This window comes from Mus caroli, unplaced genomic scaffold (assembly GCF_978045245.1).
Source record: "Mus caroli unplaced genomic scaffold, Mus_caroli_1 scaffold_1, whole genome shotgun sequence".
NCBI classification, from domain to species: Eukaryota; Metazoa; Chordata; class Mammalia; order Rodentia; family Muridae; genus Mus; species Mus caroli.
In genome coordinates, this window is record NW_028227256.1 from 131,025,132 (window position 1) to 131,044,058 (window position 18,927).

At 42.2% G+C, this 18,927-nt stretch overlaps 1 protein-coding gene across 1 annotated transcript in view; it reads left to right on the forward strand.

The window, feature by feature from the left end:
- Positions 1–18,927, forward strand: part of Klhl12 (kelch like family member 12) — a 35,298-nt gene that overhangs the window by 1,157 nt on the left and 15,214 nt on the right. Inside the window, exons 2-6 of the mRNA XM_021157584.2 lie at positions 1,805–2,005; positions 7,024–7,177; positions 10,329–10,546; positions 13,764–13,913; positions 17,761–17,875. Coding sequence (XP_021013243.1) covers positions 1,811–2,005; positions 7,024–7,177; positions 10,329–10,546; positions 13,764–13,913; positions 17,761–17,875 — 832 coding nt within the window. The 5' untranslated portion in view covers positions 1,805–1,810. The remainder of the gene's footprint in view (positions 1–1,804; positions 2,006–7,023; positions 7,178–10,328; positions 10,547–13,763; positions 13,914–17,760; positions 17,876–18,927) is intronic.

Below are 18,927 nucleotides of genomic sequence, written 5' to 3' on the forward strand. Positions count from 1 at the left end.
GAGAATTCAGCTAATCCCCAGTTTCTTGCATCTCACGTTTGAAACTATGTTAGCTTAAGCAAACCTTTTAAAAACAAAAAACATTTACTTTAGCAAGTTGTCTCAGTTTTTGGTTAAATACATGTTGCAGAGTTGGGGGGGGGGTGTCCAGATCCTTTTGAGGGAGCTACTAAACAAAAGATGACAATGTAGAGTCTCAGTTTTAATCTTATGAAATTAGGATTGTAGACTTTGGATGAATAGTTTCTTTTTTCTTTGGTTCATTTTAGAAAGTTTTGCATCCTCAAATAAAAGACAGTTTTCATAAGCACCTTCATTGCATCCCCTAGAAAGTGTTCTGAGGAGGAAAATCTCAGGGAGAATATGAGACAGGTGGATCTCTGTGAGTTCAAGGCTAGCCCAGTCTACAGAGTAAGATCCAGGATAGCCGGGGCTATCCAGAGGAACCTTGTCTCAAAAAAAAAACAAAAAACAAAAAAAATCAAACAAACAAAAACCCAAAAAAACCTACCATAGATACCAAAATCTGAGTGTGCCGGTCCTCTTTGTTTACTTTGTTTCTTTGAAACAAAAGTCTCTTTATGGAGCCCTGGCTGGCCTGGAGCTCATTATGTAGACCAGGGTAAGCTCCAACTTGCAGCAATCTACCTCTGTCTCCTGAATGCTTGGCTTGCAGGGGATATACCACCACACCTGGCTCTGAAGTCATGTAGAGTTAAATGCATAGTATTTGCATATACTCTTGCACACCCTATCAAGACAAGTTCTGGATTACTTATCACATCTAAAACAGTACACTTATTTACTGTATTGTGTTGGCTAGTTTTATGTCTGTGACAAAAGGATTAGGTCATCTGAGAGGAGGAAGCCTTGATTAAGTTAATGCCTACAGAAGATTGGGCTGCAAGCAGTTAAGCTGGTAGGGCATTCTTTAAATTAGTGATTGGTCAGGAGGGGCTTCTCTCACTGTGCCATTCATGGACTGCAAGCCTCAGTAAGAAAATAGACTGAGCTAGCTGATTGGTGGTGATGCACACCTTTAGCCCCAGTTCTTGGAAGGCAAAGGGAATCAGATCTCTGTTCCAAGCCAGCCTGGTCTACAGAGTGAGTTCCAGGTCAGCCAGGACTACACAGAGAAACCATGTCTCAAAAAGAAAAAAAACCAAAACAAAGAAAGTAGAAAGGAAGGAAGAAAGAAAGAAAGAAAAGGAAATTGAGCAAGCAAGCAAGCAAGAAGGCCAGAGAGAGGGAGAGAGAGAGAGAGAGAGAGAGGAGAGAAGGAAATTGAGCAAGCCATGAGGAGCAAGTCAGTAAGCTACCCTGACTCTGTAGCATCATCCCTACTTTACCTCCTGGAATGTTAGTTCCCATCTCTGTTCCAGTCACTAGACTGTGACTCAGGATATGTAAGACAAATAACCCTTTCCTCCCAGGTTGCATTTTGGTCACAATGTTTTATCACAGCGTAGTAGCGCTAAGATAGTATTCACTAGGGAAAATGATAAAAATCTGTACATGTTCAAAATCAGTTCTTTAGTTTTTAATATTTTGCTCCTTACTTGGTTGAATCCAAAGATATAGAATGTTAAGTTTGGAGAAAGAACCTTTACTGGAGTCGGTGTTGGCCAGATTGTGGTGGTGCCAGGGTCAAAAGTGCTCGGTATTTGTGGAAGTTGTGGTTAAGGAACCCTTTTAGTTCCTGAATTTGTAGAACTAATTGTGTGTTTGGTTTCCCACTTCTTCATTATGATCTTTTTCCCTTGTAGCCGCATTGTCCAAGGACTCCTTTGTTCTTTTTCCTTAGTGCTTGATGGGCGGCATTATGGCCCCTAAAGACATAATGACAAACACTCACGCTAAGTCCATCCTCAACTCAATGAACTCCCTCAGGAAGAGCAATACCCTCTGTGATGTGACCTTGAGAGTGGAGCAGAAAGACTTCCCTGCGCATCGGATTGTGCTGGCTGCCTGCAGTGATTATTTCTGTGCCATGTTCACTAGTGAGGTAAATGCAAGTCACTGCTACTTAAGTGAAATTCACATTGTAACCCTGCAGTCCTCTTATTTCAAGGAACAAAATAGCATGTGTTGGTGATTCAGCTATGGCATTTGTCAGCCAATTGGTCACCATGGTTAATCTTGCTGTCACTGTCATGTGTGTCTTCTGAAGGGGCTGCTCAATCAATGGGGATTTTTTCCAACACACAGTCAAAAGTCAAAAGTATTGTGGGGGTGGGGGGTCTTCCCTGTTAGATAGAACTTCCAAACAAATGCTTAGTAAATAAAATAAACATTTGAAACCAGATATAGTTGCTCACACTTAACAGTCCTGACTGTGGGAAGAGCACCATAAATTTGAGGCCAGTCTGGGCTACAAAATAACACCCATCTGAAACCACTCAACAAGGGAAAAAAAAAGTCTGGTAAACCAGTGAATCTGTATAATGTGTTAGTCAAATAGGTAAGCTCTGAATAAGACATGTGATGGCTTTCTCCTTCAGATCATCAATAATTGCCGGGCGGGGGTGGCGCACGCCTTTAATCCCAGCACTTGGGAGGCAGAGGCAGGCAGATTTCTGAGTTCGAGACCAGCCTGGTCTACAGAGTGAGTTCCAGGACAGCCAGGGCTACACAGAGAAACCTGTCTCGAAAAACAAAAAGAACAACAAAAAAAAAGAATTTTAGGGACTGGAGAGATGGCTCAGAGGTTAAGAGCACTGACTGACTGCTCTTCCAAAGGTCCTGAGTTCAGTTCCCAGCAACCACATGGTGGCTCACAGCCATCTGTAATGGGATCTGATGCCCTCTTCTGGTGTGTCTGAAGCAACAGGGTACTTATATACATAAAATAAATAAATATATCTTTAAAAGGAAAAAAAAGATCATCAATAGTTGTAGAAAATGAGTATGCTACTGATACAGATTTCAGGGTGACTTTCAATGAGGGGCAGGGGATTTAATGAATGACTGTGTGGTGTGAACTTAGTCTGGTGAGAGAGCACATGGCTGTAATGCCAGCACTGGGGAAGTGGAGTTCAAGGCTGGCCTCCTGGTGAGACCCTGTCTCACCCAAACAAGGGTAGGGGATGTAGCTCAGTTGGTCTGATGATTACCTAATATACACAAAGCCACAAGATTAAGACCATCCTTGCCTACATACAGAGTTTTAGGCTATTTGGAACTATGTGAGATGTTTTCTTCAAAACCAAAATTACTTTGAGAGAGAGAGAGAGAGAGAGAGAGAGAGAGAGAGAGAGAGAGAGAGAATGAATGTGTAAGTGTCAGCAAGCTGGTTCAGTAAGTAAAGATACTTTCCATCCAACCTCACAGACCAGATTCCAGTCCCTGAGACCCACGTGGGGTGTGTGTGTGTGTGTGTGTATACGTACAAATGTGCTTGAGTGTATGTACGCCTTTGTCTGTCTTTTTTTCTTTTTTTTTCTTCTCAAGACAGAGTTTGTCTATGTAGTCTTAGCTGTCCTGAAACTTGCCCTATAGACCAGACTAGCTTTGAACCCACAGGTCCACCTGCCTCTGCCTCCCAGGTGCTAGGATTAAAGGGATACACCACCATCTTCTGGCTTAAAAGTTTCTAAAAAGTAAAAATAAGAATATTTAAACTAGTCTTTAATAAGTGTTTTAAGTTGAGGTATATGAATAATTATTACATATTTAAACTTAGACATATATCTGAATTATTTCATTTTGCTGGCTTTTTGTTTGTGTGTGCCTCCATGAATTTTATGGGCATCATGGATGAGCGGGTGCCCTTGGAGTCCAAAGGGCATCAGATGCCCCAGAGCTAGAGTTGCAGTGGTTGAGAGCCACCTGACATGGCTGCTGCAAGTGCTTTAACAGTCTCTCCAAGCCTCTGGTGTGGGGATGTGTACATCTGGTTTTGCTTTTTTGTTTGTTTGTTTTGGTTTTTCAAGACAGGGTTTCTCTGTGTAGCCCTGGCTGGCCTGGAACTCACTCTGTAAACCAGGCCTGCCTCTGCCTCCCAAGTGCTGGGATTAAAGGCATGAGCCACCACTGCCCGGCGTGTGCGTCTGTTTTTGAGGAATGTTTTGAGGATGCCTAAATTGGCCCTAAATTCTCCATCTTTCTGCCTCAGCCTCATCAAGTATGGAGATTATGGGCGTGTATCATCCTGCCTTGTTATGATAAGACTCTTTAAAAAGTATCTCTAACCACCAGTGTTTTCTTTAGTTAATACCCATCACCATGGGGCTAGAGAGATGGCTCAATGGTCAAGAGCACACTGGCTGTTCATCCAGAGGATCCAGGTTCAATTCCCAGTATCCACATTATGGGTCTAACTCTAGTTCCAGGAGATTTGACACCCTCACACAGAGATACCTGCAGACAAAACACCAATGTACATAAGGTAAAAATTTACAAAAAAAAAAAAAAAAAGTACCTGTCAGTGTAATGAGGTAGTTGCTAGACCCAGATAAAAAGGGAAACAGGATAATAACAGCTATACCTATGGGCCCACTTAAACTGCCGTGTTTGTCAGTTACCCTAGGGGTAAATATTGCCATTTCATTTTTCTGATGAAGGGTCTCAACAAATGCCTTTCAAGGTCACATCACTTGAGAATACTACATAGAGGTAGGCTTTGCCTCTACAGCATGTGGCTGTAAAAAATGATTCTTAACTGCCATTTTCAGTCATAAGGCTGGTAGGAGAAATAGAAAGCAGTCAGGCCGTTGCAGCAAATCCTGGCTAATTTAAAAACCATCTTGAATAACACAACAGCACAGATCTCTAGCTTGTAGTGTTCTTCATGATGTCTGCCCCCAAAACATTAGCATTTAGCTGGGTAGGGAGTGTTAACCAGAAGTGCTGAGCATGAAATGGCCTAAGCCTGCCAACTGCTACTACAGTCCTGCTGAAACAGGACGTGTCCTGCTTGCTGTTGTCTTGAGAACATCTGCCTGCACTGTTTTTTTAACATTGAGAGATTTCTGGAATCTTGGTGGGGAGAAAAAAAAACTCATTTCTTTTCATACATGATTCTTCTTTCTTTGTCTCTTTCTCCTTCTTTTCTTTTCTTTTTTCCTTCCTTTCTTCCTACCTGTTTTTCCCTCTTCTTTTTAAACAGGGCTTTTCTGTGCCTGTCCTAGAACTCCTTCTGTAGACCAGGCTAGCCTTGAACTTGAAGATCCACCTGCCTCTGCCTCCAGAATACTGGAATTAAAGGTGTGTACCACCAACGCCTGGCTAGGGATTGATTTGTTGTTGTTTGTTCTTTTGTTTTTTGTTGTTGTTGTTGTTTTTGTTTTCAGAAACAAGGTTTCTCTGTATAACAGAGCCCCGGATGTCCTGGACTTGATTTGTAGACCAGGCTGGCCTCGAGTTCTGTCTTTGTCCTAGTCTCTCCGTCTCCCTATGTGCAGGAAATAAAGAGGGATTGATTTTATTTATTTTTTTTGTTTGTTTTGTTTTTCGAGACAGGGCTTCTCTGTGTAGCCCCGGCTGTCCTGGAACTCACTTTGTAGACCAGGCTGGCCACCTGCCTCTGCCTCCCGAGGCTGGTATCAAAGGCGTGGGCCACCACGCCCGGCTTGGGATTGATTTTTTTTAAGGAATGTTTTTTGTTGTTGTTGTTACTCTTTGGGCTGATGGAGGAATCAAGTGTGACAAAACCATTTAGTTAATAGTGGAAGTACACGAAAGTGTTGTAACAAGAGTGTGTGTGTGAGCACACGTGGGCATGAGTGTGCTAACCCATGTGAAAGTGTGGTGAGCCCAGAGCTTGACATCACGTCTTCCTTAACTGCTTCTCCACCTCTCCACCTTACAGTGTGAGACAAGGTTTCTCACTGAACCCCGAGTTTGCATGAGAGTCATGGGATCTACATGTCTCTGCCCTAGGGCTCTGAGGTTTTGCTATTACATTTGCTTTTGATCTCGTTTTTGATATACGATGTCACTGCATAGCTTAGAGCAGCTCTCGATCACTGCTTGCCTCTTGCCCCTCCCCCAAGCTCATGCAGCATAAACAGGAGCCGTTTACAATGATCTTCATGTTCTTCTTCTATCCAGATGTAGTCTGAGGGCGGATGAGAGGAATGTGGTGATGTTGGAGGAGGTTGTAGCTATAAATCTCAGAGTTCATTCTCCTGAAATTTCATTGACTATTTCTATTTTAGCCATACATGGTGGCAAATGCCTATAATGCCAGCCCTCACCCCAGTCTGGGGTGAGAGGGGTGGCTATAAGTTCAAAGACACCTTAGGCTACAACCTGAAAACCAGGCCAGCCACATAGCATATAGAGTGGTATGTAGGAGAGGAAAGAAGAGAAGAGGATAATGTTTTATCATAAAGGCACATGGACACTAGTGTTCATGAAACTTTTGTATTCTGTTCTTTAAGGCATCTAGGTTGGTTTTAATATGGAATCAGGTTAACTCTCTAGAAATTTTGATATTCCATTGTTCACTCCTAGGGATACAGCCATCTGCCCATTTTATTTGAAAATTTACAATACATGTCATATTTTCCAGATACAAATCAAATAAAATAGATTATAATTTAAATTTTTTTATAAAATTATTTTATGCTTATAAATGTTTTGCCTGCATGTATGTGAGCCTGGTGTCTGTGGAGGTCAGAAAATGGCTTGACCTCCTGGAAATGGTGGTATGATTGTTTGCTGCAATGGGTGATGGGAATTGCACACAGGTCCTCTGAAAGAGCAACTAGGACCCTTTTTGTTTGGTTTCTCTGTGTAGCCCTGGCTGTCCTGGAACTCACTCTGTAGACCAGGCTGGCCTGGAACTCAAGAGATCTACTGCCTCTGCCTCCCGAGGGATGGGACTAAAGGTGAGCACCACCACTGCACAGTGAGCAGCCAGTACTCTTAACCACTGAGCCATCTCTCCTGCCTCAGATTGTTGTTTTAAAAGATGTGTATTTAATTAGTACCAGCATCCCTTTAAGCTCTTAGACTTGGGTTCTGTTTTTACCTTGTGGAATTAAAAGTCCATCCTTTTCCTACCTCATGAATTTTCAGCTTTCAGAGAAGGGGAAGCCATATGTTGACATTCAAGGTTTAACTGCTTCTACCATGGAAATCCTGTTGGACTTCGTGTACACGGAAACAGTACATGTGACAGTGGAGAATGTTCAAGAACTGCTCCCTGCAGCCTGTCTTCTCCAGCTGAAAGGTACAGACAGTAAAAGGTGCCCTGGTTCATGACACTTTAGCCCTGGAAGTGTTTTCATTGAAGTAAAATTAATCAAGAGACTTTGAGAGATCAGTCTGGAAGCATGACATTTGAATCTTTGAGCATGGAAGATTAGCTAGAGTCAAGAGCAATGCAAAAGAATCTCACCACATAAGAGTATTTGGGTCTTGTAAAAGAAAACATTTAAACTTTATCCATTTTTGAAAATATGGAAGAGCCAGATACGGTGGCTAACACCAATAATCCCAACACTTAAGAAGCTGACACAGGAGGACGTTAAGTTTCAAGCCAATTTAGTATATAAAATGAGACTACATCTTAAAATGAAGCAAAGGGGCTGAAGAGCAGGCTCAGTAGTTGAGACCATGGACTGTTCTCCAGAAGCATCGATGTTTGACTCCCAGCACCCAGTGGTGGCTCACAACTTTGTAACTCCACTGCTAGGGAACCTAATGCCCTCTCTGGGAACACAGCACACAGATACACGTTTCCAAAGCACCCATACCATAAACTAAACTGAACCAATCAAAGCAGAATAGAAAATACAGGTATTTCCTTAATACATACATGTATACATACATAGTAAAAATTGTCAAGAAACTGATAATATTCATTGTCTAGATAGATTCTGTTTATTTACTGTCATATGATATTTGTGCATGTAGAGGCTAAGAGGACTTTTTAAAATAAACCTTTTTGTCTGAATCACGTAAGATATCTTTTTAAGAAAATTTATTTCTGTTTACTTTTATTATTTATTATTTTTATGTGTATATTATTCTCAAGTATATGACCTCTAATGGCCACAGAGATCAGAAGAGGGTGTTGGATCCCCCCAAACTGGAGTTACAGGCAGTTGTGGGCTGCATTCTGGGAGTTGGGAACTGAACCTAACTCTTATTCAAGAGTAATAGTGCTTTTAACTGTTGAGCCATCTCTCCAGTCCCCTAGGGTTGGTTTGGTTGTTTGGTTGGTTTGGTTTGGGTTTTGTTTCTTTTTTTGGTTTTTTTTTTTTTTTTTTTTTTGAGACAGGGTTTCTCTGTGTAGCCCTGGCTGACCTGGAACTCACTTTGTAGACCAGACTGACCTTGAACTCAGAAATCCGCCTACCTCTGCTTCCCAAGTGCTGGGATTAAAGGCGTGCGCCACCATGCCTGGCTCCCCTAGTTTGTTTTTGTATTTGGTTTTTGAAACATGGTCTCATTATTTAACTGGCTATCTGGGAACTGCTGGTTAGGTTGTCCTCTAACTCAAGGATATCATCTGCTTCTGCCTCTGAAATGCTGGAATTAGAGGTATATATCCACATGGCTGCCTTAAAATATCTTTTGAAAATAAAACTTATACTAGGCAGTGGTGGTGCATGCGTTTAATTAATTCCAGCACTCAGGAGACAGAGTCCGGTAGATCTCTGTGAATTGGAGACCTGCCTGCTCTTCAGAACTGGTTCTAGGACAACCAGGGCTTCACAAAGAAACCCTGTCTCAAAAACAAAACAAACAAAAAAAAACCAAGACAAACAAAAAATAATAAAATTAAAATTACCTTATACTTGAGAAGGAGAAATAGCATGGACTTAAAAAAAAAGTAAATAAAATAGATTTTAAATTGATGAATAGCAGTTAAAATATAATTTTCACTGCATTAGAGATGGTCTCCCTTCCAGTTTCTAATGTGTGTATTTGTGTGTATGTGTGTTCATATTTGTGTACTTTTTGTTTTGGCCTACACTGTAAAGATAAGGCTAACCCTGAATTGTATCCCAGTTGGGTTGGACCTAACTCTGTCTTAATGCCTCCACCTCCTGAGTACTAGGATTACAGTTGTCGACCATTATAACTAGCCAGTCTCTCTCTTCAACCTCCTATTTTGTATATCTACATAATTAAAACATTTTTACTGTTGTTGTTTTGTTTTAGATGAGAGTATCACTGTGTAGTCTAAACTGGCCTTGCGTGTGTAATCCTTTGTAGCCTCCTGACTGCTGGGATTACAGGCACAGACACTCATTCTCTACCTGTCATACAAGACTGAAGTGAAGTGGAGCACACGAAGTGCGGACTTAGAAAATTAAGTCAAATTTATGCCGGGTGTTGTGGCACACACCTTTAATGCCAGCACTCCAGAGAGAGAGATGCAGGCAGATATTTGTTAGTTGAGACCATCTGGTCCACACCATGAGCTCTAGGCCAGCTAGGGCTACACAGTAAGACTCTGCCTCACAAACCAAACCAAACCAAACGAGAACTGGGTTCATGCACTGGACCTTTCCTTTTTTCCAGTGCCAGGGATTGAACCCAGGGCCTTGTGCATACCGAGATGCTAGCGGAGCAATGCTGCTTTTCTGTTCAATCCAGGCTTTTATTCTGAATATCCCAGAGAATTATGGGATTGTTTTCCTTTACTTGAGTTTTAAAAGTAAGTTTGATATAGGGACTAGAGAGATGGTGCCATGGTTAAGAGTACTTGTCTTGCAGAGAACCTGGGTCAAGGTCCCAAAACTCATGATGCCTCACAGCTGCCTTTAACTCCAGTTCCAAGGCACAAGCATGACCTCGCTGGACACTGCATGCCAGGGTGCACTTACAGGCAGACCTACTACTTACACACAAAAATAAGTAAATCTTAAAAACTATCTAGAATGAAAAATAAAAACATAGTAAATGAGACAGGCAGTGGTGGCGCATTTAATCTCAGCACTTGGGAGGCAAAGGCAGGCAGATTTCTGAGTTCAAGGCCAACCTGGTCTACAGAGTGAGTTCCAGGATAGCCAGGGCTACACAGAGAAACCCTGTCTCGAAAAAACAAACAAACAAAAAAACCAAAACCATAGTAAATTAAGTTACTATTTGTAGATTGGTTCTAGCAGCGGAAGAGTTTGCAGCAGTCTGATAGTTCCTGAAACTAGGTCCGACTAGCTACCCTCATTTTAAAGACGAGGCAGAAGCAAGTGAAAATGCTCATAGCCAGTGTTTGAATGCCTGAACCATAAATGTTCTAATGCAATGTTAAGGTGTAGAGCCAGGGTTCCTCTGATAACATGTAGAGAAGATGTTAAGATCCAAGAATGGAAGGCACTTTACACTTGGCTAAGTATCTTAGGTCTGCTCATTGCCTGTGTGTGTCCTAGGTGTGAAACAAGCCTGCTGTGAGTTCTTAGAAAGTCAGCTGGATCCATCTAATTGCCTGGGTATCAGGGATTTTGCTGAAACTCACAATTGCGTTGACCTGATGCAAGCAGCTGAGGTGTTTAGCCAGAAGCATTTTCCTGAAGTGGTGCAGCACGAGGAGTTCATTCTTCTGAGTCAAGGAGAGGTGGAGAAGCTAATCAAGTGCGACGAGATTCAGGTACAGGGTTGCCTTGGTGTTACGGTTTCTGTACATTACAGAGCAGGATGGAGTGACTGTCCATATTATGGCTTCATAATCAAATACATGTATTGATGCCAAAAGTTTTAATTTATTTGCATGTCTATGGAGAAGAAAATCTGCCCTGTCCTTCATCAAATATATGAATTCCAGCGGTAAATAGTTAAATAAGCAGAAATTGGAAAGAAGGTAAATTTTCTATGCAATCCTGTTAGGCACTGGCTGTGTAGTAGTGTTTGTGGTCTAGGTTTGTAGTTAGGCTGAAGTTGGGGATGAGGAATCCAGCAGAGGTCTCAGACATCTTTGAAGCCTGTACTTTAATCTCCAGTGCACTAGCTCTTTTTTTTTGTTTGTTTTTTTGAGACAGGGTTTCTCTGTGTAGCCCTGGCTGTCCTGGAATTCACTCTGTAGACCAGGCTGGCCTCGACCTCAGAAATTCGACTGCCCCTGCCTCCTGAGTGCTGGGATTAAAGGCGTGCGCCAACACGCCCGGCTGAGTTTGGAATTGTTAAGTCTTGGGCATGGTAGGCAAGTACTGTGTCACTGAACCACCCTGGAGTCAGCTCTACAGTATCTGTTCTGTGGCATTGACCTCATTTGATCCTCACATCCTGCAGTTATCAGAAACTGGCTCAGAGGTAAACCCTCACACCATTGTAGGTAGTAAGTAATAGAGCCAGGATTCAAGGCAAGCAGCTAGATGTGATGCCACACATCTGGATCCCAGCATATAGGAGACAGAGCTGTGAAGTTCAAAGCCATCCTATAGAAGAAACCCTGACTCAAAAAACCAACAAAAGAAAGGTAAAGGACAAATTTAAAAGCAGGGTATACTAGCTTATACCTGTATTTCCATCACATAGGCAGGATATTCAGTTTAAAACCTTCCTCTGCTACATATTGAGTACCAGACTAGCTTGGGCTGTATGAAACCCTTTCTCCAAACAACAACAACAAAAAGAAGAAGAAGAAGAAATACCCAGAAATAAATCAGGCCATGAATTCCCAAGGCTGTCCTGGAACTCACTTTGTAGACCAGGCTGGCCTCAGAAATCTGCCTGCCTCTGCCTCCCAAGTGCTGGGATTAAAGGCGTGTGCCACCTTGCCCGGCTTCTCTGAAATTTTAACTTTCTTGTTTTTAGACAAAAGAAAAGAGTATTATTTTTTTTTTTTAGATTTTTCAAGACTGGGTTTCTCTGTGTAGCCCTGACCATCCTGGAACTCTGTAGACCAGGCTGGCCTTGAACTACACAGATGCCTCTGCCTCCCCAGTGCCACCATCACCAGGCAAGAAAAATTATCTTTACAATAAATATCCTGCATCCTCCCCATCCCCTGTCTGTAAGATGGATCACTTTGACCTCCCACATATTTCTCCTGACTGTCACAATTGGAGTCTAGCCTGTTGTGCAAAGAAGACTAGAACTGATCTTGCAGCTCTTGGCCCTTCTAAGTGTTCCACCCATGGTCACCACAGCAGTGTTTGCAAACATCTCTTTATTACTGTCTTACTGGAAGCATTCAAGTGATATCAAGTTGCTCTCACTGTGATGCCTTCAGCAGCCTGGTGCTTACCTAAAATCTGTCACCATTCACCCTTCTTCCTGCCAGGCTGGACAGCTAAAATGTCCCCATGTGCCAGTTCTCTCTGTTCTAGGTCAGTTCTGACCTCTAGAAAATTCTTTCAAGATGGACTAAATTTCCTTGTCTGATCTGATAGCCACTAGGCACATTGCTGTTGGGTATGGAACATAGCTAGTGCTGCTAAGAAGCTGAGCTCTGATTTTGGTAAATGCCGCTGCGGTAACACATAGTGCAGCTCTAGAGCCTTGGTGCACTCTTGCTTTTTCCTTTTTTTCTGATTTAGAGTGCTGTTGGGGATTTTGAGATAAGATCTTATTTTGTATCCCTGGCTGGCCCTGACCTCACTATGTAGGCGGTCCTCCTGCTTCGAGCCTCCAAGTGCTGGAATTTTCAGCATATGCTGCCACTTCTGACTCTTTGAGTACTCTCTCTTTATTCTTCCTGGTTATTTCCTAGTCGTCCATCAGATTCCAGCTTGCTACTTGAGGGAGACTTTTCCCGACTCACTAGAAATGAAGAAAGTTCCTATTGTTTCTGGCTCATGACTCTGCTACTTCCCTGTATAATTTTAATCACAACAAGATTGTAGTAATTGATAATTGGTACTTACAATCCCAGAACTTGGAAGGATAAGACAGGTGGATAAGATGAAGGCTGAGTCTGGCCTACAGGGACTGTACTTGATTTCTCATCATCAGTGAAGTTAGTACTTCACTTAGAAGAAGTTCAGTACATTTATAAAATGAAACATCATGCCCAAACATTTCTGCTTTCCAAAGTACCACAGTTCTTGGGGAAAGGTGTTCCAGGTCACAGTCAATGGTTCAAATGAAGCCTTGGGTTACATCTGCCTAGAGATTGCTGAGAGAACGTGGGTCCTGCACCTGCCTGACTGCCTTTGGAAAGTTCTAGGTCTTATTGTGCCTGTCACTTTTCTGGTGGCATAATACATACTTTAGAGAGTGTTTCTTACTTTATCTATCTATAATGTATAATCTAAGTTCTCCAAAGATCTGAATCCGTATGTCAAAACAGCACAGAATCGAACACATAGTAGTTGCTGAAATGCTGACTGAACATACTTTGAAAGCTGAAATGTTGTTATTCATGATGATAAAGTGAAGTTCTTGCTTCAGAGGCAACTACGAATAAAAATTATTTCAATTTTAATTAGGATAACAGATTTTCTCTCCCATGTTTACTAAAGTTGCAGAAATGACCAGACAAAAATTCAAGAATGGATGCAGTTCTGAAAGGAAGGCCAACATGTGACTCATCATTTATTAAACACTGTCTTTGTTCTTTTTTAAATTTAATTTTATTTATAAATCACTTTTTACACCCCATATCCCATTCCCCGCTCCTCCCCATCTACTCTCAACTGTTTCACATGCCACGCCTCCTCCCACCCCACCACTATCTTAGTTCTTTTTAAATTGCATATAATTCTTTTCCTGTATCTGAAAAGATTGTTTTCCCAGAACTTTCTTCATATTTCTGGGAGATGGGAAATAACAGTAATGGAGGACAATTAGCACAAAGGAGACTAAGCAAGGCTGCTTTGAGTTTGTGGGGAAGTAAAAGTCTGTGACGTGTGAATCTACATTTATAGGTGGATTCTGAAGAGCCAGTCTTTGAGGCTGTTATCAACTGGGTGAAGCATGCCAAGAAAGAGCGAGAAGAGTCTTTACCTGACCTCTTACAGTATGTTCGGATGCCCCTGCTGACCCCCAGGTACATTACAGATGTAATTGATGCTGAGGTAAGTCACGTAAGGTGCTTGGCATCCAGAAACTCCACTAACTCCACAGCCTACTTACTCAAAATAGCAGCTTTAATGCAGGCAGTGTCACCTGGTTCCCTTCAGCAGGAATGGTGGAATGATAAAGCTGGGAACATTCTAGGCATAAGAAATGTTTATTGCTTGGCAAGTCACATCTCTGTCACAAATGAAAATCCATAATTTTATTTAATTTTGCGCTGTGTTGTCTTTTTGTTTTATGTGCCTCTTATGTTTTATTAAAAACTGTGTACTGAAAAGCATTAAAAAAAACACACACAAAAAACAAAACTGTGTACTGACTGGGCAGTGGTGGCACACATCTTTAATCCCAGCACTTGGGAGGTAGAGGCAGGCAGATTTCTGAGTTCAAGGCCAGCCTGGTCTACAGAGTGAGTGCCAGGACAGCTGGACTACACAGAGAAACCCTGTCTCGGAAAAAAAACCAAAACGAAAACAAACATACAAAAAACTGTGTACTGGTCTCTCTTAAACATGAATTGTTATAAATTGCTCTGGACCAAAAAGAGACAAAAGTTGCTTTATTTGTCAGGCCTCATGGTTTTACTTGTAGTATGTCTGATTTACTTAGTTTGATGCAGTTGAGTTTTCTAGTGCTTTATAAGAGTGTTTCTCTAACTTAAGCTGCAACAATGTTTTGTAACTCATACACACACTCACACACACACATACACACAGTGTTGCATGGACTGTTGGCCTCCTTTGCTTTCTGTTTGCTGTGGTAAACACCATGACCACAAAGCAGCATGGGGAGGGCAGGGTTTATTTCTTGCATGTTAATAGTCTATCATCAAGGGAAGCAAGGGCAGGGGTTCAGAGCAGGAGCCTGGAGGCAGGAGCTGAAGCAGAGACCATATGAAGGAACACTGCTTACTGGCTTGCTTCCATTGGCTTGCTTAGCATGCTTTCTGATACAGCTAGGGCCTACCACCTGTTCAGGAGTGGTGCCTCCCACATCGGTCACTAATCAGAAATGCCTGTCCCCTCTCCCCCAATCCAATCCCAAGGAGGCAGGTGCACTTTGACAAGCACTCATCTATAACATTTAGGTGAAGCCCAGTAACGTTTTGGCCGGGATATGACCATTTTAAAAGTTAACCATAAAAATAGTTTCTTATTCACTTTACAAAATTTGTTTGGTCTGTTGTAGTAAGGGCCTGTAATCTCTTGGTAGAGGTAGGCAGGCATATCAAGAGTTCAAGGTCAGCCTAGGTTACATGAGACTCTGTCTCAAACAAGTAAACAAATATTGAGACACCCCCCCAAAAAAAATTAAAAAGAAAATCAGGTTAATTAATGTCACATCTCAAACTCATTTTCCCCTTCTTCCTTAAGACCTCTATTTGTTAGTTTTCTTGTTGCTGTGATAAAATACCCCACATTTAGGGCTTCACCTAAGTGTTATAGATGAGTGCTTGTCAAAGTGCACCTGCCTCCTTGGGATTGGATTGGGGGAGAGGGGACAGGCATTTCTGATTAGTGACCGATGTGGGAGGCACCACTCCTGAACAGGTGGTAGGCCCTAGCTGTATCAGAAAGCATGCTAAGCAAGCCAATGGAAGCAAGCCAGTAAGCAGTGTTCCTTCATATGGTCTCTGCTTCAGCTTCTGCCTCCAGGCTCCTGCTCTGAAGCAACTTAAGGAAGAAAGGTTTATCTTGGCTCACAATGAAAAGTTATAGTTCATCCTGAAGAAGGCATGGCAGAACAAAACCCCATGAAGCTGTGGGTCACACTGTACCACAGTCATGATGCAGAGAAGGAAAAGCTGGCACACAGCCGAATTTCTCCTTTTTGTTGAGCTCGGGTCCCTAACCAATGGTATGGTGTGCCTATATTAAGGGTAGGTCTTACCACTTGAGCTAAACCTTTCAGAAACCCCCTCAGGGACACAGCAGTTGGTGTGTTTCCCAAATCACTCAAGTTGACAGTGAGGCCCAATCTTCACTCCCTTCTGAACCAGTCTTTACGTTATGTTTTAGTACAGAGATCCGGAGCTAGAATCAGGAGGCTGGAATCCTAAATCAAACATTGTTGTGAAACCCTTAGGGAGATGACCTCAGATTTTTTTCCTTTGTGAAGCAGCAGTGACATTACTCACCTCACTCATGGTTGCGAATACTCATGCAGAAGCTTTAGAGATATCTATAGAACAGTGGTTGCTACTGTTATATGTTTTCTTTTCCAATGCATCCTGAAAACTTCTTGGAGTCAAACTAATAAACTAGAGCTTCATATGAGTTGACGATTCCAACAGGAAGCAGAGGGTACAGTTCTAAGGAAGGTTTTCTCTCTCCCTCTCACACACACACACACACACACACACACACACACACACACACACACACAGAGTTTACAAAGTTACATTTGGAGAAACAGTAAAAGACAGTGGAGACTACAAATCTGGAACAACCAAGCTGTCACCAGCACTCAGTCTAGCTGGGCTAAGAAGTGGGTATCAGCCTGAAGAGAAAGCCTTGAGAGGAGCCTGCCCTTCAGCAGAACTCATCCCAGCTAGGAGTCATATAGAAACCTTACTGGTGCGGTTTATAGGACCGTTTTTTCTGAACTAGAGAGCAAAGTACAGAGTGGAGGTAGATGCTAATACAAAGATCAATTTCCTGTGTAGGTGTGTGTGTATATGTGCACATATGCATGCACATGTAGGCCAGAGGTCAACCTTTTATGCTGTTCCTCAGACCATCCAGCTTGGTTTTTGAAATACAGTCTCTGACTAATTGGCCCAGAGTTTCAGATTGAGCTGGGGCATTACAAGTATAGGCTACCATGTCTAGCTTTTTATGTGGTTTCATCTGACAGGACTTGGGTCATCATGCTTACATGGCAAGGACTTTACCAAAGTGAGCCATCTAGAGCACCAGTATAGATGTGGGAGTTGGAGTAATGGTGAATACATGCCTATAACTCGGCACTTGGGAGATAGTGCAGAAACATCAGATGTTGAAAGTTATCCTAGCCGGGCGTGGTGGCGCACGCCTTTAATCCCAGCACTCGGGAGGCAGAGGCAGGTGGATTTCTGAGTTCGAGGCCAGCCTGGTCTACAAAGTGAGTTCCAGGACAGCCGGGGCTACACAGAGAAACCCTGTCTCGAAAAACCAAAAAAAAAAAAAAAAAAAAAAAAGAAAGTTATCCTATGCCCTGTTGTAAGTTTGAGACCAGCCTGGGCTACCGGAGAACCTGTCAGAAAGAAAGGATGAAAAGGAGGAAGAAGAGGAGAACAAAGGAGGGAAGGAGAGAGAGAGAGAGCTTTGGGGGAATTATTTCAGAGAAGACATTTTTCCAAGAGAGATTGTGTGTCTTGTCTTTTTTTTTTTTTTAAGATTTATTTATTGATTATATGTAAGTACACTGTAGCTGTCTTCAGACACACCAGAAGAGGGAGTCAGATCTCGTTACGGATGGTTGTGAGCCACCATGTGGTTGCTGGGATTTGATCTCTGGACCTTTGGAAGAGCAGTCAGGTGCTCTTACCCACTGAGCCATCTCACCAGCCCCGTGTCTTGTCTTTCTGAGACAGTGTCTCCCTCTAGATCATCCTGGCTAGAAGTCAGTCTGTAGCCCTGAGTTGGCTTGAAGTCTCAGAAATCCTTTTATCTCAGCCTGCCAAGTACTGGAGTTGCAGATGTGAAGCCAGCATGCTCAGCTCCCTTAAAATTCGTACTAATCCTTACTTTTATCCATATACATAATCCTGCTTTTATCTACATACATAAATTGCTTCTTTATATGTCTCATTTTGTTATTGTAATATTAGAAATGGCTGGTTCCCTTCTCTCTTCTGTCTTTTAGCCTTTCATCCGCTGTAGTTTACAATGCAGAGATCTAGTTGATGAAGCAAAGAAGTTTCACCTGAGGCCTGAACTTCGGAGTCAGATGCAAGGACCCAGGACAAGAGCCCGGCTAGGTAAGCTGGTATTCCTGGAAAAATGAGGGGATGTCTTTGAACTCCTTTTTCAGAAGGTATGATATAGTTGGAAGTAACATCTGTAATGCTTACAGTAGACTTGTTTTAGACCTGCTTTTAATCTCTTTAGACAAGTAGCTGCCATTTTAAGCTTTTATTTCCTGTTGTTTGAGAGTGTCTTTGTGGCACATAATTATTGGAGATTAAGTTAGATAAAGTAGAGAGAAAAAGATTTTGCAAATTATCATATATTATATAACATTAAATTTCTTTATTTTTAAGAATGGATAATTTTCTTTTTATTTATTTATTAATATGTAAGTACACTGTAGCTGACTTCAGACTCCAGAAAAGGGTGTCAGATCTCGTTACGGATGGTTGTGAGCCACCATGTGGTTGCTGGGATTTGAACTCATGACCTTTGGAAGAGCAGTCATTGCTCTTACCTGCTGAGCCATCTCACCAGCCCAACATTAAATTTCTATTTCAGCATTTAAGTAAAGGGCTTGGAGCTAGGGATGTAGCTCAGTTGTTAGAGTGCTTTCCTAACCCTGAGTTCAATCCCCAGCACAGCATAAATGGGGTGTGATGGTAAATGCCTGTAATCGGGAAGTAGAGGCAGGAAGATTATAAATTCGTCCTTGGGCACATAAAAAGTTAGAAGCGGAGATGGAGAGATGGCTGAGCAGTTAAGAGCGTTGACTGTTCTTCCAGAGGCCCTGAGTTCAATTCCCAGCAACCACATGGTAGCTCACAACCATCTGTAATGGGATCCAATGCCCTCTTCTGGTGTGTCTGAAGACAGCAACAGTGTACCCACATACATGAAATAAATAAATCTGCCAGGCAGTGGTGGCGCACACCTTTAATCCCAGCACTTGGGAGGCAGAGACAGGTGGATTTCTGAGTTCAAGGCCAGCCTGGTCTACAGAGTGAGTTCCAGGACAGCCAGGGCTACACAGAGAAACCCTGTCTTGAAAAACAAAAAAAAAACAAACAAACAAAAAAAGAAAATAAATAAATAAATCTTAAAAAAAAAAAAAAAAGTTAAG